The sequence below is a fragment of the Podarcis cretensis genome (assembly GCF_951804945.1).
Source record: "Podarcis cretensis genome assembly, chromosome: 5".
Lineage (NCBI taxonomy): Eukaryota > Metazoa > Chordata > Lepidosauria > Squamata > Lacertidae > Podarcis > Podarcis cretensis.
In genome coordinates, this window is record NC_137174.1 from 85,703,541 (window position 1) to 85,726,847 (window position 23,307).

Sequence of the window (23,307 nt, forward strand, 5' to 3'; positions counted from 1 at the left end):
GGGCTGCCCACCAGGGCCCAACGCTCCTTTTCCCCCACGTGTGTTTTCTTGGAGCAAACCAGGACAGAGCTACCCAGGCAGACCACACACTCTGCCACAATACACTCTGGAGAACAGGGACTTCAGTCCTGATCCTCCATACTCTAATTCGACATTCCCCAAGCTGATGCCCTCCAGTTGTTTTGAACCACAACTCCTAAGCTCCAGCCAGCCAGAGAGGATGGGAGTTGTAGTTCTAAACTTCTGGAAGGCACCAAGCTGGGCTTGGCTGCTATAATCCATTCTCAAAATGGCCCCCTGGCAAAACCTAACTGCTACTCTGCCATTCCTCTTTAATCAGGTAATAAAAAATGCTAGTATCTGGAAATAATTGAGAACGTGGCAGATTTATCCCATTGATGAATCATGTATAACCTCGTGTGTGTTGTCAGCCTCTAGAAAACTCCTGAGGAAATAAAGCGTTCTTTGCTATTGGCTAGAACCACACAGGAAATCCTTCGATGCACTTAAGAGATTGGTAACAGTACCTCCTTCAGGTGGACGAGCATCGCGAGTCGAGCAGGCTGTCTCCTTAGCGACACTGAATCCAAAGAGTTCCAGCCAAGACCCCAAAGGGGTTTTTGTGTTTCTGTCAAAGGGATGCCGTGTTGCAAAGCCAGGAAGAGGAAAGATGGGGGGAGATGCTTTTTCGGAAGGCAAATAGCTTCATGGGAGCCTTGAAAGCTTCACGCAGCCGCGCAACATGTCTGAAAGGTAGGCAGCTGAAAGCAGGCGAGTAACTTTAGTCTTTGCACTATTGACTTGACACACTTTGAAAAACCGAGATAGGGTTACAGGATTGAGTATCTCCTTTTTTGTATATTAACGCACAGTTAGCAGTCACTGAATGGCTGAGGCTGGTTCTGCGTGCTGGGAAAGCGAAGGAGAAATATGTCACTTATTCATTACTGAAGACAAATAGCATCCTCGAAGAAATGGATTATTTATGAAAAGCAGGTACAAACAGCCTCTCAAATGCGATATTAAATGTACTGTCGTTAACATTATTGACGACTAGCCTGGTGTCCGCGTTTTGCATCCGCCGGCGATGGCTAATTGTATGCGATATGGCTAATTATGCTAATTGGGCCTGAATTGCAAGTCAGAGACATTTTCTGTGCAGCAAAGAAATGAATGCCGCAATGTTAGGATAATCCTTCACTGTGTGGCCACACGTTGGAAAGGTATGTGCGTTGGTAAAATTGCTTCCAAATGGTTCCGTTATAATAGTTGGAGCTTCTAATAAAGCCTCCAAAGATATATTGCTGGGTCTAATGGCTCAAATGTCGGTGGTGGTGGTGGCGAGACCTGGAATGTGCACCTCTAAAGTATGCCAAGCTACAGCTGGGTTGTTAAGCTAGCAGGAGAGAGATGGCTGCAATCACCAGAACAGCAGGGTCAGAACAAAATAAGAATAAAAAAAGAAAAATAGCAGTCACTGTGGAGTGTTGAAAGGACTTCGGTGTAATGTAGGCCTTCATAGATGAGGGTCCACAGCTATTTATTTCCATCCAGTCTCACATAATGGTCAACTGACCAGAAAAAAATCACGCAGGTTTCTTTAGTTGTTCTGCTTTCAGGTACTTGCCAGAACATAAATAAGGAAGGCTTGCTGTTGTTTTTCCTCCCTAACCTGCTTGACTTTTTAAGCGGTATATTTTGGGCGAACTGCACTGGCCACACAACCAAACTCTGGGCTCGCTAGCCCCCAAACCTACCTAAAAGAATCGGGTTCCACCTAGGGAGGCCGGGTGCCCTGTATTGGAAGGGTGGTTCTGTGTTTCATCCTCTGCTGTTTTCGCAGAAACTCACTAAAAACTGAGTGAATGCTATAGCAGACTTTATTCTTCATGAGGCCTGGGAGCCAGGCCACACCAATGGGTTAGTTCTCCAGGAGCTGGTCTTCTGGTCAAAGTTGCTTCTCTTAAAGGGGCCATGTGGCACTTATTTAGCTGGTGACACATACGCTACAGTCTGGTCCAAGTCCAGTTTAAAAATAAAGAACGGGAAGAAAGGAGGGCAGGATGGACTTTAGAGTTGCCCACCAACAGTTAGACTGAACAGGCACAGCTTCTTCCCTGCTAGGGTGAGAGGTCTTGTAGCATTTACAAATGTGCATCCTTATATAAGCATTGTTGTTGTTGTTGTTTAGTCATTTAGTCGTGTCCGACTCTTCATGACCCCATGGACCAGAGCATGCCAGGCACTCCTGTCTTCCACTGCCTCCCGCAGTTCGGTCAAACTCATGTTGGTAGCTTCGAAAACACTGTCTAACCATCTCGTCCTCTGTCGTCCCCTTCTCCTTGTGCCTTCCATCTTTCCCAACATCAGGGTCTTTTCCAGGGAGTCTTCTCTTCTCATGAGGTGGCCAAAGTATTGTAATCTCAGCTTCAGGATCTGTCCTTCCAGTGAGCACTCAGGGCTGATTTCCTTAAGAATGGATAAGTTTGATCTTCATAAGCATTAGTATATCCAAATGTTATGCAGATCCACGTCATCATTTGCCCTCTTTTTTGGGTGATGAACAAGTGTCCAACTCTACCCTTCGAGCAGCCTGTTTTGGGCTCTGTCCTCATGCTCTGCCCTGGCATCTGAATTTTGTATTTCAAAGCTAGCAGTCCTAACCCCGCAAGCCATCCCTCTCAGTCCTCACATCCCTCACATTTACTAGTCATTTCCAGCAATGCATTGTTTTCCCATTCATCGTTTTTCCATTCATCCCTGCCACTGAGATTGCAAAAAACCAAGCGCCACACACAGCCCTCTAATTCTATCTGGTGATTGTAAGTTGGCTCATGTAGAGCAAGAGCACAGTGCAAATAGGAAGAGCTGCTATGTTATCCTTCTCTTGATAACCCCCTGCCTGCCGCTCATTGTTTCTTTCACACATAGAGTTGGTGTTCAGCCACAATGCTGGAGTTCCATTGCTGCGTGATTCACTTTTCTTATCTCTGTGGGTTTTGCTATTGGAGAATCCACTCCTGTGGTCTCAGATGACCCTGATTCTTTTCAAATGCTTTCCCTCCTCCCTCAGAAAAATTGGAGGAGGACATCCTAGGGCTATCAGACAGAAAAAGACAAAGGTTTGTTCTCTGCTGCCCCAGAGGGTGGTTCTTGAGCCACATCCACAACAGACATTTATAGCACTATTAGACCACTTTGAACAGTCATGGCTTCTTCCCAAAGAATTCTGGGAACTGTAGTTTGTTAAGGGTTCTGAGAGTAGTTAAAAGACCCCTGTGCCCCTCAAAAAGTGGCAATTCCCAGAGTTCTCTGGGAAGAGGCATTGGTTGTGAGGCTATACTGGAATTGTAGCTCTGGGAAGGTAATAGGAACCTCCTAACAACTTTCAGCACCCTTAATAAAATACAGTTCCTAGAATTATTTGTGGGAAGCCATCACTGTCTAAATTGGTATGATGATGCTTTAAATGTATTGTACGGATGCAGCAGTTGCTGGGAGGCTATTGGACAAGATGGTTCCGGTCATTGGATTACTCAGTATTGGGTGACTCACAGATGAATTGTCTCCATTAAAAAGTTGACTTTGAATGATATGAAATTGGGTGCTGACTCATTCACACATCCAAGCAATTGCTTGTTACTGTAGTCAGTGAGTGGTGATTACAAGCCCCTTTTAAGACACTGAGAGGGGATGAATGTTTATTTGAAACCTCCTTCCTTCCCACAGTACCATGTGTCAATATTATTTTTCTCTCCACTGGAAAAAAACCCCACCCAAATATGCATATAATATTTTCAGACACCATATATTACTATATTCAATAGTATATTGGATTCACTTGTAATGTGGTGCACACTTCCAGTCCTTCTGCATATGGGATCCTCTTTTCATGTTTTATCACATAATATAAACATCTAGAACAATGGCAAAGGATCCTCTCTTTTTTTACATATAATGACAAACTGAGTTATTGTAAATCTTACGATTTCTTCTTTTCTCTCCCCTCCCCTCCCCCCTCGCCCATCCAACATTACTTGGCAGCCAAGTCAGACAGCCGATTATCAAAAGTAATTTTTCTCAGAAGTCCCTGTTCTGTGGAGAGAAAAGATAATGACAGTCTTGAGTGCAGCACTGTTGACCGTAATCTATTTTTAATAAAGGATAATTTGGAGAACGTTTTTTCTCCTTCAAATGGTCAGAGCTAGATAAGGGCAGAAAGCTCTGGTAACATGTGGAAAATCTTCAACCAGTTCCTTGTTGTCAATTCTCCTCAGGATTCTGTGTGCAGTGGTCTCAAATCTTTTACATCCCTCTGTAGTATCTGATAAGTGAGTCCTCCCAGCAAAAGCAGAAAGCGAGGGAACCAATTGCTTTCTGGTTGATGAGGTGTGAGAGTACCCGATTCCACATCTAAAACATGCAGCCTAATTGCTGATGTGAAACCTACCAACTACAGTTGATGTTTCTAAGGTGTGTTTAATTTAGTTAGCTCATGGCAAGGGGACGTTATCATCCTTTAGTTGAATTTGTTTTGTGATTATTTCCCCCCCCCCCCCAATTAGGCTTATGGAGTTTGTTAGTGAGATTCTTGCCAGTGGGGAGGGGAGGGGAATTGGCAATAACATCGCAGTCCCTATCTACCAATGTTGATTATCAATGCTGAAGCCAGTGTGGTGTAGTGGTTAAGAGCGGTAGTCACATAATCTGGGGAACTGGGTTCGCGTCTCCGCTCCTCCACATGCAGCTGCTGGGTGACCTTGGGCCAGTCACACTTCTCTGAAGTCTCTCAGCCCCACTTACCTCACAGAGTGTTTGTTGTGGGGGAGGAAGGGAAAGGAGAATGTTAGCCGCTTTGAGACTCCTGAAGGGGAGTGAAAGGCGGGATATCAAATCCAAACTCTTCTTCTTCTTCTCTTCATGGATGTGGCCCAAGCAATTGCCCCCTGCACACACACACACACACACACACACACACACACCCAAACAGAGATGACTATGCATTTGTGAACATGAACTACCTTTCATCTGGTTTGTCCCCAGAGACCCACTTGAGACCCACTTCAAATATCAGCAGTCCCAACCTAAAGAGAGACCTCTCCTGTTACAAATTACCAGGGGGCTGAAAGAAAAGGCCTAGGACTGCGGAGGGATAAATATTATAGCCCAAGGGCCACATTCCTTCAATGGGAACCTTTCCAGGGCCACATAACAGCGGTTAGTGTGCCCAGAGGCAAAAGTGAGTGGAGCAACAGATATGTCTCTTGATTTTGTACAGTAGGCTGCATTGAAGCCATGGAGACTTTACTGCACACCTTTCTCTATCCAAACAAGTAAGAGGCATTATCGCAGTTCAATATTCCAGCCAGGCAAAAGCATGCAAGGACAGGGCCAAGCTGAGCCAGTGAGGGTTGTGGGATGTGATGGAGCATGGCCTAGGGAGATTCCTGGGGGCCAGATAGATAGAACTGGAGGGCCACATATAACCCACTCACACACACCCCACTTTCCTGGACCTGAGGTTTCCCACTCCTGGTCTAGAGCTATGAGCATAGCAGGTTTCTGTGAGAGCATTAGTGGTATGAATTCGTCTCTAGAAGTAAGGTCTGTGATTTATGGGAACAACCAATTTCTCACTGTGGGCAAAAGGAGGGAAATAACTCTGCCAAGAAAGACAGCATGAATCTTCCCCCCCCCCCTCCACTTAATGGTTGATATCATCTAAAGCGTGTCTCCCAGAGGGCCTGTTTGGAGATTCAGACTGAGCCAAAGTGCTCTCCGATCTAGGCAGAAAGCTAAGGTAGTTTAAAATATGGTAAGCTGTAATTGTTTTAAATTGCATCCTGCCTCTACTGCCACAATTAGTTAAACTCGCCCTTAAGAGGCAATAATAAAAAGGAGAGCGAGGGGGAAATTGTCATCTAGCTGAACCGATCACCTTACCTGGAGTTTTAAAATATTATGAGGTGTGAAAATACAACCAGCTGAAGCTCAGCATCTTGCTGGCTGAAATGCTGTTCACCTTGAATGTATCTTTTATATACCTGCCCTACAGCACCAATTCCCCAGCCGCCATTTAGCTCAGCTCTGTCTAGTATGAAAGAGAGCAAGTTCCCAGAATCTGAGCCAGAGGCCTCTCACGGCACTTCCGCCTGTGATGCTTTTAGCTGGAGATGGAACCTCTGACCTTCCGCTTGTCCATGTCCTGTGCTTTCTAGATATGGTCCCCCACTCTCTTGCTTCTTTCAATGGATAGAGGTATTAAGGCAGCTTTATGGGATAAGAAGAGTGCAGAGAAGGCTTGTGGTGTTTTCACCATCTGTGTTTGTTTATGAAGACACAAGAAGGCCAGATGGGAAGGAAGCAGGCAGAAAGGTGGGCGCAGGGAGATGTTTTAAGGCAGGTCAATCTATAGCCTTTGTGCATTATACACATGGAGATCCATCCATGCAATTAAGGGGAAGTAAGGCCCCACCACTAGCTTTTTCTCCATAAGAACATCCCTGCTGGATTGGATCGAAAGCCTTTCTAGTCTAGCATTCTTTTCAACCAGATTGTGCTGGTCCCAAGGGTTAATCAAGCGGTGAGGTCCGAGTCCAGTCCAAGGTCGAGGGTGCGGTATGGAGGCTGTCTGTCAAAGCTGAAGCGGGGTCCAAGGCAGGGAGTCAGGTGAGGTCAGGAACTCTGGCAAAAGAGTAGGACAGGGTGCAGGCAGGAACAGGCTACCAACAATGTTGCTCCCGCAACCTGGGACTGGGGCTGGCTGGCTTTTATCTGCCCCAAGGCATAGGGCAGCCCCAGTCCACAGGTGACTCGCCTCTCCTGGCCTGGAGGCGAGCACTCCTCCTGCGGGAACTTAGTTCCCTCTGCCTCTCTGCCCTGAGCCTCTGCAGCTCAGGAGAGGCTGGAGGGTTACCGGACCCAGAGGCAACCTCAGCTTCCCCTGACGGGGCTGAGAGTGGAGCACCTGCAGGCAATGGGTCCTCCATCACCTCAGGGGCCAGAGCAGACTCAGCTGGTGCCTGCACCTGAGGATCCAGCACAGGTGAGGACCCTTCAGGCTCAGGCCCCAGCCCCGGCTCAGCTGGTTCTGGAGGCGGGGACTCCTGTGCAGGCTGGGATTCCTCAGGTTCAGCATCCGAATCCCAGGCCATCACACAGATACATCCCTGGGGCCATAGGATACGTTGGCTCTCTCCTTCCAGTGTTGGGGGGGGGGGGGGGAGAGAGAGAGAGAGAGAGAGAGAGAGAGAGAGAGAGAGAGAGAGCTCTGACCTTGGAGAAGGAGATCTAATGTCTGATTCCTCTCTCTGAATCTCCCATGGCTTTATCTAGCCTTCCAAATATGGGATCTCCAACAACAATAGGTGTGGAAGAGGGTGACTATCAAGGCATGCTAGAGCAGACCAGGGGAAAACCTGGTCCCAAGACACAAACTAGAGATTTAATTTTGCCAGCCAGGAACTAGTCTAGCTCAATCCCATTTCTTTCCCCCCAGCTACTCTTTCGCATATCTTTAGAGCCAGTCTGCAACAGGCTTCATATTTGAATATCATCCTATCAGATCAGCTTCTTCATCCAGCTGTCGCTTTTTTCTTTTATCTTCATTTCTTCTTTTATCTTCATTTTTTTTTTTTACCGCAACTTTGCATTTTCTTAGCATTAAATATCTACAACTGAACCTGTGGTATCCCTGCCGTAGCATTTTCAATCTTGCATTCGTAGACTAAATCATTTTAACAAATGACTATAATTTAAATCAGGGGCGGGCAGACTTGAGGCTTGTCAGATCTGCTTGGTTTTTACTAGAATCCCAAGGTCTGCCCATCAGAGCCATTTTCAAAAGGGCAAGATGCTTAGAGTGAAAGAAAAGGGTGCCTCGGAGCACATCTGGAGTATAGGAATTTGTTTGCAGCACCCAGCAATGAACCAAACTCACAATCCTTTAACACCAAATTCCGCACCTTCTTGGAAGAAGTTTTCCTCTGAATACCAGTGGCAAGAAATCAAAAGTGGGGAAGAGTTGTTTCACTCAAATCCTGCTGGCTGGCTGGCTTCCCATGGAAATCTGCTTGGCCACCGTGAGAATGCTAGATGCTAGACTTGATGGGTCTTTGGGAGCTTTCTTGATGTTCCTCAACACCAGCATCCATGGTTTTCCTCTAGACTTGGTTAAAGCCATTTTGGGGTTTGACTCTGCAGAAAAGAAGCTGCAAAGGAATGGCACAGAAGAAGACCTATCCAGATCCAAGCCAATACCTCTTTTGCATTTTCTCTAGATGTTTATTAGTTCAGTAAATTGTTCCTAAGTGGCCTCAGTCTCTTAAGAAAATATTGCTGCTGCTGCCAGACTTCTATCTTGGAAAACATCCCCATAGAAACCTGATCAAAACTGGGTAATGTTAATAGTGAACTACAGTGGTACCTCGGGTTACATACGCTTCAGGTTACATACGCTTCAGTTTACAGACTCCACTAACCCAGAAATAGTACCTAGGGTTAAGAACTTTGCTTCAGGATGAGAACAGAAATCGTGCTCCGGCGGCGCGGCAGCAGCAGGAGGCCCCATTAGCTAAAGTGGTGCTTCAGGTTAAGAACAGTTTCAGGTTAAGAACGGACCTCCGGAATGAATTAAGCACTTAACCTGAGGTACCACTGTATTCCATTTTGTAACCATCTGGTGGCATTAAATGTGGAAGGAACCATAAAATCATAGTGCCTCATTCCACTTTGCAATGAAGCTCCTTGGGTGGCCTTCGGCTAGTCGCTTTCACTCTGCTAAACTTACCTCACAGGGTTGGTGTGCTGATAAAATAAGAGAGAAGCAACTTCCGGGTTGGCGCCCCCGGCAATGGCGGAGCTCCTCCGATCGGAACTTGCTCCGTGGAAAGTTGGGTCTGAACCACCACGGCGAAGGTGGAGACCCATTGAAATCACAAGCGGAAGAAGCTTGTGAACCTGGGATTCGGATGGCACCTTTTGCGCCTCCCCTACTCGCAGGGAAACCTTGTTTTGGGGATCCGGAGCGACGTGGGGTGAGCGGCACGGTGCTTTGAATCGACCGCTTCTTTCACGGAGTGAAGCCGCATTGCTGTTGCCGGAGAGTGCTGACTTTTTCTTGTGGACAATTGGATTTTAAATAACAACCCGTGAGTAAAAAGGAAAATTGGATCTTTAAATATCTTAATTTGGCATCGAACGGGGAAGGTTCAAAACAGGAAGTCTGCCTTCCCCTTTTGTAAATAGACTGAAGCAAAGAGCTTACAAGTTAAGGTCTTGGAAAGCCTTATGTAAAGGATTAATCTTCCATTGATTGAAATTATTAGACCCCCCTTGGAAGCAGGAGAAGAGGGGGGAAATTTTGGACTGTGTATCCTGCAGGAGAGAGTGATTAAAATTAAATTACCATTGCTCTGAACCTGGGAACGGGCTCCCAGTGATTGACGTTTCGGGAGAGTTCATTGACAGTGAAGAGAACGGATGTTGACAGTCAGTTAAATAAGAGAAATATATTGTTTCCATTGTCCGCTTCTGCGTTTAAAAGGGAGGAAAAGTATCTGAAAATTGAAACTATCTTTACTTTTTGATCTGTGTTGGAAAAGATTGATACAAGTGGAGACTGTTCCCCTCTAGAGGGAGCTTTTGAAACTGTTACAAGAGTGGAGCTGGGAAATCTCCAGCTGCTTGATAAGAACTGTGAGAACTAGAGATTGACCTTGGATATTCAAGAATGTCGACAGGAGAAGCCTTATGGACTGCATTTTCTAAGATAAGCCACCTGTTGGAACAGCTTCATAAAAAGATGGATGCTATGACTACTAAAATTGACATTTTGGGACCAAAAGTGAGCACCAATACAGAAATTATTCAGGATTTGGCACAGGAATCTATTTCAACAGGACAAATTGCTGAAAAGGAGAAGGAGAAAGTTGCTGTTGTCGAACCTAAAGTAACACAAGGGGGAGCCTTAGCCTTACAGAGGCAAATTGAGGACTACAAGTTGAGGCCCTTTATGATTGAGACTAGAAAAAGTCAGATTTTGAAGATCGGAGCCTGGCCTGGACTAGAAAAGGAAAGTTGGAAAGATCCCTCTATGCAGGGATTAACTGACTTTTGGAATATGGACTTGGGTCAGGAGGAGATTGGAGTTCTGGGGGCCTTTGGATTTGGAGGAATTTTGAAACATGCCCTGAAATACTTTATGGATCCTAGCTTTAATTATGGAAATCTGGCTGACCTGTCGAGAAGGAATAAAAGTATCGTTGGATTGGAGTTTCCCCGAGATCTGCTCTTTAGCATCAAAGAATATGAAGAAGACTGGCAGAAGGGACGTGGAAAAGAGTTAAGAGCCTCGAACATAAGATCTCCAGGTTGATGGACTGTATGGAGTTGACAGAAGTGGCTGGCAGATTCCGAGACTGGGGAGAGGAGATGGTGGAAGAACATTGGAAATTTAAAGTCTATATATAGAAATATTGTAAAATTAATGAGTGATAGAAAAATGTTGGAAGGAAATTTTATGGCTTTAGCTGAAATGCTATAAGGAGTTAAGCTTAAATAAGTATACTAATTTTAATGGAAATAAGATTAAAAATATGTTAAGACATTTATATGATAGAAAATAGAGAAAGATGGAAAGGAATTGCTGAAACAATTAATGGAAGTGGAATACAAAGAGGGAGGTGAGAGGAGGTCAATGATACAAGGGAATGAAAGATAGAATATGGAAAAGGTATGATGTATGTTTTTAAATTGTTTTTGTTTGGTTTGGTTTAGTTTATTGTGTTAGTTTAATGTGTTAAGGTTGTGTTTTGTATTGTTTATGTATTGTATTGTTTTTTTCTCTTTTTTGTTCTTTTTTGTTCTTTTGTCTTCTTTCTTCCTTTTCTTTTTTGTAAGCTTTAAAAGTAATAAATATTATTTTAATAAAAAAAAATAAGAGAAAAGCAATGTATGCCACCCTGACTTCTTTGGGTAGGGTAGGAAATAATATTTGAATCATCACCATCATCTCGACTCTATAACACTCTGCACTAACAACCACCTCTCTCCTATTCTGAATTATTTTCCACGTGCATTGTGACATGGTATAATGACATATTTTATGACACTGACAGTGCATCAGATGATTATATTGTATAAAGCTAATAAAAGTCACCCCCACAGAACAGTTCACTCAAAGCAGCTTCAAATCCTTGCGCACAGCAACAATCTAATGTGGCTACATGGAGAGGAATGGCACAGTAAATTAACATTTTTATCGGCTTGGGAATAGAGGCACGTAAATATTGTTTTCCAATCCAGCTTCATAAATCAACTGTAAACACCAAAACACATACACAGATGTTTGTCAGACTCTAAATTTAAGCTCGTATAAGTCAGCCCATGTATAAAACAAAATAAATGTGAGATTCAGAGGATGTGTTAGTAAAACGACTATATGCTTGATCTAAGCCAGGGTTTGTAGGGGAGTCCTGGCTGAGCACAGTAAACATCCAGAATGGGCTGCAGGTCATCAGGACCCTGGACAGCTCACAGTGGCACTTAGTAGCTCCTAGGTATAAGCTTGCTCCAACAGCAGTCTAGAGCAGGTGGTTCCCAATCTTTTTGGGTATGGTGACTCACAAGTATACTTGGTCTGTTGATCCATCAGTTTATTGTCACTTGAATTTTGGACCTTAGGTCTTCTCTGCCACCAGTCTCCAGAGAACTAAGTGTCAGACCTGGGAGACGAGAGTTCAAATCCCCACTCAGCTACAAAGTCCATTGGGTGACCTTGGGCCAAAAAGGTGGCATTTATATCCCACCTTTCTTCCAAGGAGTTCAATGTGGTGCACAACAAATGTGAGTCCTGAAGTCTTACTTCATAAGTAATACCTCTTAACATTTTTCTTGCTGTTTCGTTGCCCTATTATAATGCTGTGTTCACACTTGTAACCAAACATTGGAAAGCATTAAAATTTAAGGCTTAAGACTTTGGTGTGGTACCAGAGAGAGGTTCAGAGGATGAGACAGAAGCATCCCTTCCCTCTTCAGTGCGGGAGAGCGCTATCTCCTCAGGCACAGAGGATGAAGGCATAATTGGTCCCTGATGCTCCCCTTCCATGGAAGTCTTTGATGGGAGTTGCTTCAGATATTCTCTTCTGTGATAGAGACTCTCTCCTTGGGTGATTCCTAAATCTCATCTTCTCCTTTTTCTGTGATGTTGGACATCTTCTTTGTTGGGGGGGACATGATGGAGCAAAAGTGTACACAGTCCAGAACCCTGGGAAATGGAAGGTTCAAGACCATGTAAACAGGAACCTGGAGTCATCCAGATGTATGTACTGTCCAAGCGGTGCCATTCATGTAGCGATGGAGAACCTGCAGCTCTTCAGATGTTTTAGGACTCATCACAGACCATCAATGGAGGGATACAGGTTCACGATCCATGCTTAAGTACATAAAGGCCATGGGGTGGAGCCAGTAGGCATGGCCTGCAGCATGTCCACCTCCACAGGTCTTTCTTTTCGATGCCTAGCACACACCCAGCTTGTCTCCTGTGTAAACAGATGGCATGCCTTTGAGGAAGCCAAAATTTTGCCACAGTTCATTTCAGGCAAATTGGAATGGAAAGGGTCCCCCTGAGCTTAGGGAGTTTGAGAAGCATTGCTTTAAAGAGCATATGGAATATTTGGCAGAACCTCTTTTATCGGATATTTCAAAATGGTGAGTTTTGCCGAAGCAACTTATTATTCTGTTCAAGGGTATTCTCAAATGACAACACTGCTTCAATTTGAAGCCACTTAGTACTTTATATTGGCCTTACACTCTCGTGTAGAAGGAAGGTTCCATTACCATTCTTACCAGAGCGTTTTATGGTTACACGCCTTCCTCTGCTCCCTTGTGCAGCTGTTATAATCATGTTTTGTGACAGATCATGGGGCTTGTAGAATAACCGGAGTGTGGTTTGCTGAATCGACTGTGCTACTAAAGATCAACATGAATATCTATCAAGGTATTCCTCCATAGACTTCTCTGCGCCTTTAGAGATGTTCATTTGCTGGAAATCACAACCTTGAAAATTGCACCATTTATGCAATAAAGAATAAACCAATTTCAATTCTCTTGCCCAACAAAATAACAAACCGTATAAGCTCATCTGGTGCATGCATAAAGTGCTATCTGTCAGACTCGGCTCCAGTAAAGTCAATGGTGGAGAAGAGAGTCATAGAATCACAGAATTGTAGAATTGGGAGGGAGCGTGAGGACCATCTAGTCCAATCTTTTGCTCAATGTGGGGCTCGAACCCACAACTGAGATTAAAAATCTCATGCTCTGCTGACTGAGCTATCTCAGGAAAAAGGGGAAAGTGTCAAAATGGAAGTATAGAGTTTGCAAGTTGTTCTGGTCAATGAACAAGCCTGATCCAGAAGCTTTTATAGGGATCAGGGTGTGTTAGGGTCTAGCCTACACTTGTTAAGAGGCTTTCTTGCTGGCCATCTAACAGTTCCCCTCCTTTGTGCATTGCCAGGTGATGTTACAGAAGCCCATCCTAACAATCACAGGTCCTGGATTCAGCGGCAGAGCACATGGATTGCAGTAGGAGGCTCCCAGTTCAACCCATAGTACCTGAAGTTAAAAGAACCACTCACTGAGACCTCAGAAGTTGCTGCAGATCAGAATTGACAATGCTGGCGTAGATAGCCTAAAAGCCTCACCTGATAACAGACAGCATCCTTGCCTTGTTCAGGCATTATGCCTGAACAGGGAATTTCCAACATGAACAGAGAGTACAGGGTAGAGGGGAAGCACACACAAGCCCCACTTCCAAGAATCCCATGCATGTTGCCCCCATCTACTCCACCCTTCATCTTCTCATGTTGTGCAGGTGGGTCTGAAGGAGACGTCTAAACATGTTTGGATGAATGCTCTTAGAATCGTATGCTATCAAGGTTCATTCCACAGGTTCTCCATTTACATTAGACTTTAACCCAAATGCATCTTGGATGCAGAGTTCTAGGAGTAAATGGACTGTGGTTCTGACCCACCTCTGCAATTTCTGCGAAACCAAGATCATTTTTTCAACTCTGCGTTTTGCTCCTATACTTTGTGCACACCAGCCTCACAGCAGTGACCTCTGTGTTTCCCACCCTTATCCCCTGGGCCTGATTGCTGATACCAGACCAGGAGACCCCTCTGTGACTTTACAATGTGATCTTCTTAAGCTCCTCAGGTCTGAACGCAAGCTGGCTTAGATTGCGCACCAACCATTCATCGCCCTTCTCCGATCTAAGCGATCCAGAAATCCCTTTGCCAGTGTTATCGTCAAGGAGCAGAGGGGTTCGCCCGCCCAGCTGTGATTCCGGCATTGCCTCTCCAGTAAGCATTCTGGTTCTGAGTTCTGTGGAAAGAAGCACAAGTTGATGGTAACCTCACTACTAGCATCTCCTTCTGCAGCATGACAGTGCAAACATTCTCCCTGAGTTTTAGCCATCAGAAACAAGAGACTGTCTATTGTAATAGAAGAAGTAAGGGTGACCAATTTGGGTGTGGGTAGAGATGGATTGCCTCTTCAGATCCACCTGAGTAAGGACTTCAAAGCACCTTGCAAGGTGCTGTTAAAATAAAGTTGTCTCCCCGCCCCCCTAGATTTAGCAGGGTATTTCATGCAGTTTGCATGGAATTCTGCTGAACGGAGGATTTAAACCCTCTGCATCAGCTGATGAGCTCCGTTTAGCTGCTTGGTCCTGTTCATTGCTCGGAAAAGGCATGTGGTATGCCCTGCGGAGGACCTTAAGGTCCATAAATAGCAACACTCTAGAGGTCCCGGGCCCTAACGAAGTCAGATTAGCCTCAACCAGTGCCAGGGCCTTCTCAACACTGGCTCTGGCCTGGTGTAACGCTATGTCTCATGAGACCAGGGCCCTGTGGGATCTGATTTCTTTCCACAGGGCCTGTAAGACAGTTGTTCTGCTTGGAACCAGCCTGATCCCCTGACCCCCCCCCTTTCCTTTTCCTTCACTCCCCCCCCCCCCCAATCTGGGCTTCCACTGAAATGGGCTGCATTTTAAGTAGTATTTTAATCTTGTTTTTAAGTTGTATTTTAATCAATTGTTTTTATACCTGATGTTAGCCGCCCTGAGCCCGGTCTTGGCCGGGGAGGGCGGGGTATAAATAAAAATAAATAAATGTGTAGCCTATGCAGGGTTCAATCCTGTCCTGTCACCCATCAGATGATGTCACAAGTTACATATGTCAGGTGCTGGGCGTGTGGACATGGTTTGAGGGAAAGGGCCTCGTGGGCCAACTTGAGTTCCCTCATGAGCCACAGACAAGAGATTTCTCACCCTTGCCTTAAAATAATTAAGAAGTGGTCAGGTGGTACATATTCTTGCTTTTGCACTTTTTTAAACTTTGCGGCTTCTTGGTAGCCTTGCTTTCTGGTGGTTATTTGAGTCCTCAAACAGGCTTATAGACCTCCCAATAAGCCTTTAAAGGTTTGCACCAAGACTTCCATTTCAAAGCTGCCTAGTGGCATTCCTGTGGAATTCTGAAGAGCTCTGAGGTTTATGTGTTGCTAAAGCAGAGCAGTTTTTTTAAAAAAAATAACTTTAACTTTTCAATTTTAAAAATATCCTCTGCTGTTGTGCTCTAACAAAAAAAAAAAAAAAACCAATCCAGAGCTCCTCCATGCTTTGCAGGCAATGTTTTGGACAGCTTTGCTTCTGGCAAAGCCCACGAACCTAGAGAAATATAGAGTTGTATTGATACAAAACACAGCACTCTGTGACAGGGGTGCCAATTTGAATTTGAATAAAATACTGGGGGGGGGGGGGCAGGTAAGCCCCACCCTGCAAAATTGATCACAAGACATGGTGCACACACACCATTTCCATGGCAATGCGGATCTATTTGAGGGAGGCCTAGCCCCCTCAAATATGTTAGGGGGGGCAGAGGGACCTTGGCTCCTATGCTCTGTGGGGGGCCTGATCCAAATGAAGTCAGTTGTTGACATTGTTCTTCAGGAGACCCCTAAATCATTCTGATTTTTCAGTCCCCACCCCTAATAAATGTGCCATCCTTTTAAGGTGCTTTTGCCATTTTCTTTCAAATGCATTGAAAATATCCACTTTTTGGAAACAAGCTAAAGTACTGTCTGAAATTTCCGTGCTGATTAAAAGGTATCTGGCAGAAGGGGAAATATTCCTAATTTGGCTTCTCCTTTTTCAAGCTTCCATCAGATTCCTTCAAGTATCTCACCTGGCATGAATTAGAAGAGCATGATGTTCAAGGGAACCAAATCCGCTGCCCCCGAGTGAGAGAAGGTATAGAAAAAGAGTCTGGTTTGTAGCCTCCATGATATTAGGAGATAGTGGGGTGTGAATGATGGTGGAAATATGAATTGTTGAGGCAGGTGCCTTGCTTTGGAGCTTGTGTGTGCTTCAGCGAACATGCCGTAGGATTGTGCAGACAGACTGATCTATGCGTTCAGTGAAGGTGTACTTCTGCATTCCCGTAGGAGGCTGCCCTTTTCAGTGAACTGACTGGGTTTAATTGGGGTTGAAATCTGGGGGTGGAATTTCAAAACACTACAACGGCTCGAGATTCTACAAAACTCCTTTGCACGAAAGGTACTGGGTCTCCCCAAGGGCTCGGTTGCTGCACAGTTAAGAACAGAACTGGGCCTCCCCTCCATTGTTGCGAGAGCCCACATTAGAATTATTAGTTTTTATTGTAAATTAATCAAAGCCCCAGGTTCCCTTTTAGCCAGGCAAGCCTTTTTAACTAGTTTTCAGAGCAATAAATGGTCCAAGGCCATGGAGACTATTACTGCACGCTACTCCCTCCCGTTCGGATGACCATCATATCTACTACTGTGGGCAAGAAACCCGTAAAAGAAATGGAGTGGCCCTCATAGTCAACAAAAGAGTGGCAAAAGCTGTACTGGGATGCAATCTCAAAAATGATAGAATGATCTCGATACGAATCCAAGGCAGACCTTTTAACATCACAGTAATCCAAGTTTATGCACCAACTACTGGTGCTGAAGAAACTGAAATTGACCACTTCTATGAAGACTTACAACACCTTATAGAAGTGACACCAAAGAAGGATGTTCTTCTCATTATAGGGGATTGGAATGCTAAAGTAGGGAGTCAAGAGATAAAAGGAACAACTGGCAAGTTTGGCCTTGGAGATCAAAACGAAGCAGGGCAAAGGCTAATAGAGTTCTGTCAAGAGAACAAGCTGGTCATCACAAACACGCTTTTCCAACAACACAAGAGACGACTCTACACATGGACATCACCAGATGGGCAGCATCGAAATCAGATTGATTATATTCTCTGCAGCCAAAGATGGAGAAGCTCTATACAGTCAGCAAAAACAAGACCTGGAGCTGACTGTGGCTCAGATCATCAGCTTCTTATAGCAAAATTCAAGCTTAAACTGAAGAAAGTAGGAAAAACCACTGGTCCGGTAAGATACAATCTAAGTCAAATCCCTTATGAATACACAGTGGAAGTGAGGAACAGGTTTAAGGATTTAGATTTGGTGGACAGAGTGCCTGAAGAACTATGGATGGAGGCTCGTAACATTATACAGGAGGCAGCAACGAAAACCATCCCAATGAAAAGGAAATGCAAGAAAGCAAAGTGGCTGTCCAATGAGGCCTTACAAATAGCGGGGGAGAGAAGGCAAGCAAAATGCAAGGGAGATCGTGAAACATACAGGAAATTGAATGCAGATTTCCAAAGAATAGCAAGGAGAGACAAGAAGACCTTCTTAAACAAGCAATGCAAAGAAATAGAGGAAAGCAATAGAATGGGAAGAACCAGAGATCTGTTCAAGAAAATTGGAGATATGAAAGGAACATTTCGTACAAAGATTTCCATAATAAAGGACAAAAGTGGAAAGGACCTAACAGAAGCAGAAGACATCAAGAAGAGGTGGCAAGAATACACAGAGGAATTATACCAGAAAGAAACGGATGTCTCATATACCCCAGGTAGTGTGGTTGCTGACCTTGAGCCAGACATCCTGGAGAGTGAAGTCAAATGGGCCTTAGAAAGCACTGCAAATAACAAGGCCAGTGGAAGTGATGGTATTCCAGCTGAACTATTTAAAATTTTAAAAGATGATGCTGTTAAGGTGCTACACTCAATATGCCAGCAAGTTTGGAAAACTCAGCAGTGGCCAGAAGATTGGAGAAGATCAGTCTACATCCCAATCCCAAAGAAGGGCAGTGCCAAAGAATGCTCCAACTATCGCACAATTGCACTAATTTCTCACGCTAGCAAGGTTATGCTTAAAATTCTACAAGGAAGGCTCAAGCAGTATGTGGACCGAGAACTCCCAGAAGTGCAAGCTGGATTTAGAAGAGGCAGAGGAACCAGAGACCAAATTGCAAACATGCGCTGGATTATGGAGAAAGCTAGAGAGTTCCAGAAAGACATTTACTTCTGCTTCATTGACTATGCAAAAGCCTTTGATTGTGTCGACCATGGCAAACTATGGCAAGTTCTTAAAGAAATGGGAGTGCCTGATCACCTCATCTGTCTCCTGAGAAATCTCTATGTGGGACAAGAAGCTACAGTTAGAACTGGATATGGAACAACTGACTGGTTCAAAATTGGGAAAGGAGTACGACAAGGCTGCATTTTGTCTCCCTGCTTATTTAACTTATATGCAGAATTCATCATGCGAAAGGCTGGGCTGGATGAATCCCTAGCCGGAATTAAGATTGCCGGAAGAAATATCAACAACTTCAGATATGCAGATGACACAACCTTGATGGCAGAAAGTGAGGAGGAATTAAAGAACCTTTTATTGAGGGTGAAAGAGGAGAGTGCAAAATATGGTCTGAAGCTCAACATCAAAAAAACGAAGATCATGGCTACTGGTCCCATCACCTCCTGGCAAATAGAAGGGGAAGAAATGGAGGCAGTGAGAGATTTTACTTTCTTGGGCTCCATGATCACTGCAGATGGTGACAGCAGCCACGAAATTAAAAGACGCCTGCTTCTTGGGAGAAGGGCAATGACAGGCCTAGACAGCATCTTGAGAAGTAGAGACATCACCTTGCCAACAAAGGCCCGTATAGTTAAAGCTATGGTTTTCCCAGTAGTGATGTATGGAAGTGAGAGCTGGACCATAAAGAAGGCTGATCGCCGAAGAATTGATGCTTTTGAATTATGGTGCTGGAGGAGACTCTTGAGAGTCCCATGGACTGCAAGAAGATCAAACCTCTCCATTCTGAAGGAAATCAGCCCTGAGTGCTCACTGGAAGGACAGATTGTGAAGCTGAGGCTCCAGTACTTTGGCCACCTCATGAGAAGAGAAGACTCCCTGGAGAAGACCCTAATGCTGGGAAAGATGGAGGGCACAAGGAGAAGGGGACGACTGAGGACGAGATGGTTGGACAGTGTTTTCGAGGTTACCAGCATGAGTCTGACCAAGCTGCGGGGGGCAGTGGAGGACAGGAGTGCCTGGCGTTCTCTGGTCCATGGGGTCACGAAGAGTCGGACACGACTAAACGACTAAACAACAACAACTCCCTCCCAGATCTGGACACGCTGTCAGCTTGGGATCAACATAAAATCTGGGCCTGGATTCTTACTAGAGACGAGGCCATGGACCGGGCACAGTCCACCACAGCTCGCCTCTCCATGTGGCTCCCTAAAGTGAAAGTGGTAAGATCACTTGCCAACTACTTGATAGACCTGACGGAGCCCAATTTGAGAAGAGCGTTTACCATGGCCCGTTTCCATTCTATACCCACGGCCTTCCTGCAGGGGATTTACTCTAAGACCCCTATTACTCAGCGTCTATGTCCATGCACAATGAATGAAGTAGAGGACTTCATACATTTCTTTTTCTACTGCCCTATTTATGAGCTAATAAGAACTAAGCTCCTCCTCTTGATCCCGTCCACCATCACATCTAAGGAAGACTGTTTGAAATCGCTTCTTGTGGACGCAAATCCCCAAGTTACACGTGGGGTGGCAATCTTTATAGTGCAGGCCTTGAAACTCAGGGCTACTCTGACGGGGTAGTGTGTCCTAGACCTGGACCTGTCTTAATTCTTTTATTACCTTTTTAACCTAATGTCCCGAGCCTATTTTGGGGCCATTATATGCTTTATATACATTCGCAGTAATATCGCTTTGAATTTTGTTTGGTTGTTTGTCTCTAGCATTTTTATTTTTCCCTGCTATGGCTGTATGCTAATGCAATAAAGGTTTGATTGATTGATTGATGGTCTACTCAGTAGATAAATCAAAAGATTTAGATAATTATCTGTTGCAGGCCAAATTTGAGTCAGCAGGGTTCCATGTTAAAAGTAGGCTTGTTTGCATTGCAGTCGTCCTGTTTGCATGGTTAATAATAATAATAATAATAATAATAATAATAATTATTATTATTATTATTATTTGTACCCCACCTATCTAACTGGATTGCCCCAGCCATTCTGGGCAGCTTCCAACCTGTATCAATATTTAATAAAAGGCTTCCCTAACCATTCCTGTTAGGCAGATCACTGACTAATAGCCCAGAATGATTGTTGCTATCATGTCAATGGGAGCTCATGGTTAGCAGATAACTGGATGTCTCTCTGTGTTTCAGAGCCTTCACCAACCTGCTGGCTCAAGCTGATGGGATTTGTAGTCCAAAAAAAATCTGCAGGCATCACTGTTGTTTGTTTGTTCCCATTTATGACTTGCTTCCGATAAAATATCTCAAAGCTATTTAACAGTAAAGACATCAACAATAAGAAAAAATGCAACAATTTAAAATAGAAAGCAATTTCAAACCCAGTACCGACAGAGCCTGGGATTAAAAAGATATCTTTAAGAAGCACTGACAAGCCAATGGAAACTGTGCCTGTCTGATATGTAACAGAAGGGAGTTCCACAGGGTGGGTCCGCCATGATGATGATGTTTTTGGAAGGGGGCTCCCTACCTTTGGAACTTCCTCCTGTTAAATATTTCTCCTGCAGGCACTTTCTTGCAGAGCATGGTGATCAGTTGGTCACATGAATGAGGAGCTATCCTGGTCCCAAGCTGTATACGGCTTTGTACACCAGTACTAGCACCTTGAATTTAGCTTAGTAGCTAATTGGTAGACAGAGCAATTCTTTCAGCAGTGGTACAGCATGATGGCAATATTCTGCCCCAGTATGCAGTCAAACTGTTGCAGTTTGCATTAGCTTCAATTTCTGGACCAACCTCAGGGGCAGCCACACACACAGTGCATTGCAGTTGTCCAACCTGGTGGTTGCCAATGCATGGAGGACAGTGGTCAGGCTACCCTGGTCCAGAAATGGTTGTTGCTGGAAGCTGGTGAAAGGCATTCCTAGCCACTGAGGTCACCTGGACCTCTAGTGACAGATATGGATCTAGGAATGCCCTCAGATTATGAATCTGCTTCTTCAGGAGGAGTATGACCTTGTCCAAAGTGGTCAATTTACCATTTATCCTGTGTAATGATCTGCCCACCCACCGTGCCTCCATCTTGCCAGGATTCAGACTGGGTTTATTGGCCCAGGATTTATATAATAATAATAATAATAATTTATTATTTATACCTTGCCTATCTCCCGCCCCGGCCCTGCTCCCATGGCGGAGTCTACCTCTTCCCAAATCTGAGCAACATTATCTGCAAAAAAAACTTAGAAAAATCATTGCAGGAGATCATGTGGCCCGTACTGGGCCCCGATGGAGCAGGTGGTTCCGCTAAATTGCGAACCACCTGAAAGAGTCTCCTGCTGCTGTTTTCTGCAGATGCAATAGAGGTGGCGAAGAAAGTCTTCTTCGCTGTTGCTACCGCCACCTGGTAAGCTCGACATTGAGTTCTAACCCGTGTCCGGTCAGCTTCAGAATGAGTTATCCGCCACCGGCGCTCTAGCTGTCTCGGTGATTGTTTCATTGCCCTCAGGTCTGTGGAAAACCACGGGGCTGTCCGGGCTCCATGCAATCGGAGAGGGCGCTTCGGAGCCAAACAGTCAATAGCCCTGGTTAACTCCACATTCCTGCGGGCCACCAGGGAATCACCTGAAAGGCCATCAACATGGGATAAAGCATCCCCTACCACTCTCTGGAAATCTTTTGGATCCATTAAGTGGAGGGGGCGGACCATCCGAATTGGTCCCACCTCCCTGCAGAAGGGAAGGGTCGTGGAGAAGTCCAGTTGCACCAGGAAGTAATCTGACCATGGCACTTCTTTAGTTTCACTTTTACTTAGTGTCAGATCACCAACTTGCACAGCTTCTCCCAGTTCAGAAGTGATAGAAAAATAGGTCTGGGTATCATCAGCCCCAAATTTCCTACTGACCAGCAGCTTCATATACAGTATATGTTAAATAGCATTGGAGACAAGATGGTATCCTATGGTATCCCACAGTACAGTTGCCAGGAGGCAGACAGATAATCGTCCAATGACGTTCTCTGAAAGTGATCCCAGAGATAGGATCAGAACCAACGTAAAACAGAGCCGCCAGCATGCATCTCACTGTGTCGGCTCAAGAGGATATCATGGCCTATGGTATCAAAAGCTGCTGAGATATCAAGTAACAACAGGGTCTCAATCCCCATTCCTTCTCCTGAAAAAGGTCATCCATCAGGGGGATCAAGGCCGATTCAGTCCCACAAGCAGGCTGGAAGCTGAATTAAAAGTGTGTCAAGATAATTGGCTTGCAACCGTCCTGCCGTGACCCTCTCAATCATCTTCCTTCCCCCCCAAAGGGGGCATTTGTGACCAGGCAGAAGTTGTCACAAACCAATGGATCTTGGGTGGGCTTTTTCAATAGTGGTTGAATCACTGTCTCTTCCAAGATGGCCAGGACAACTTCTTCTCCTAAGCAGGGCTTTTTTTCAGCTGCCATTATAAGAGAACAAGGGAGGCATTCATGCTATGTTCTGGCACCTCGTTTTCTAGAAAAATAGATATCACAGCCCCCAGAATATCCGAAGCCTGCTTCACAGTAACTTAGAGGGGAGTTTTCAGTATGGTTGCCCCCATGCTGTAGAACAGCATGTCTGTTGAGATATGACAGGCACCCACAATCCATACTTTGTAGAAACATTTGAAGTGCTTTGGTTTTTCTTTTGACTGGCTTTTCCAGCAAGGCGGAAATGTCTGTGCCTTAGATCTCCATTCTGTCTTCAGTTGTTTTTGTACTGTTTTAGACTATTTTTTAGCTGTTTTGTTTTTATGGTATATCGGTAAATTTGAGACACATGTAAAAGGTGATTCATAAACAATACTAACAGCACTAATGAATTAAACTTTATTGTTTAAAGCCATAGACAGTCACAATATAAATA

At 44.7% G+C, this 23,307-nt stretch overlaps 1 protein-coding gene across 4 annotated transcripts in view; it reads left to right on the forward strand.

Moving 5' to 3' along the window:
• Positions 1-526: 526 nt before the first annotated feature.
• Positions 527-23,307, forward strand: part of LOC307217136 (acidic leucine-rich nuclear phosphoprotein 32 family member B-like) — a 34,037-nt gene continuing 11,256 nt past the window's right edge. Inside the window, exons 1-3 of one of the 4 annotated variants that reach the window (XM_079978273.1) lie at positions 527-753; positions 14,208-14,361; positions 16,214-16,307. In XM_079978273.1, the coding sequence (XP_079834399.1) occupies positions 743-753; positions 14,208-14,361; positions 16,214-16,307 (259 nt within the window). In that variant the 5' untranslated portion in view covers positions 527-742. Of the gene's footprint in view, positions 754-876; positions 997-14,207; positions 14,409-16,213; positions 16,308-23,307 lie in introns of those variants that run through there. The other 3 variants (XM_079978272.1, XM_079978274.1, XM_079978275.1) reach the window with 3 other exon arrangements.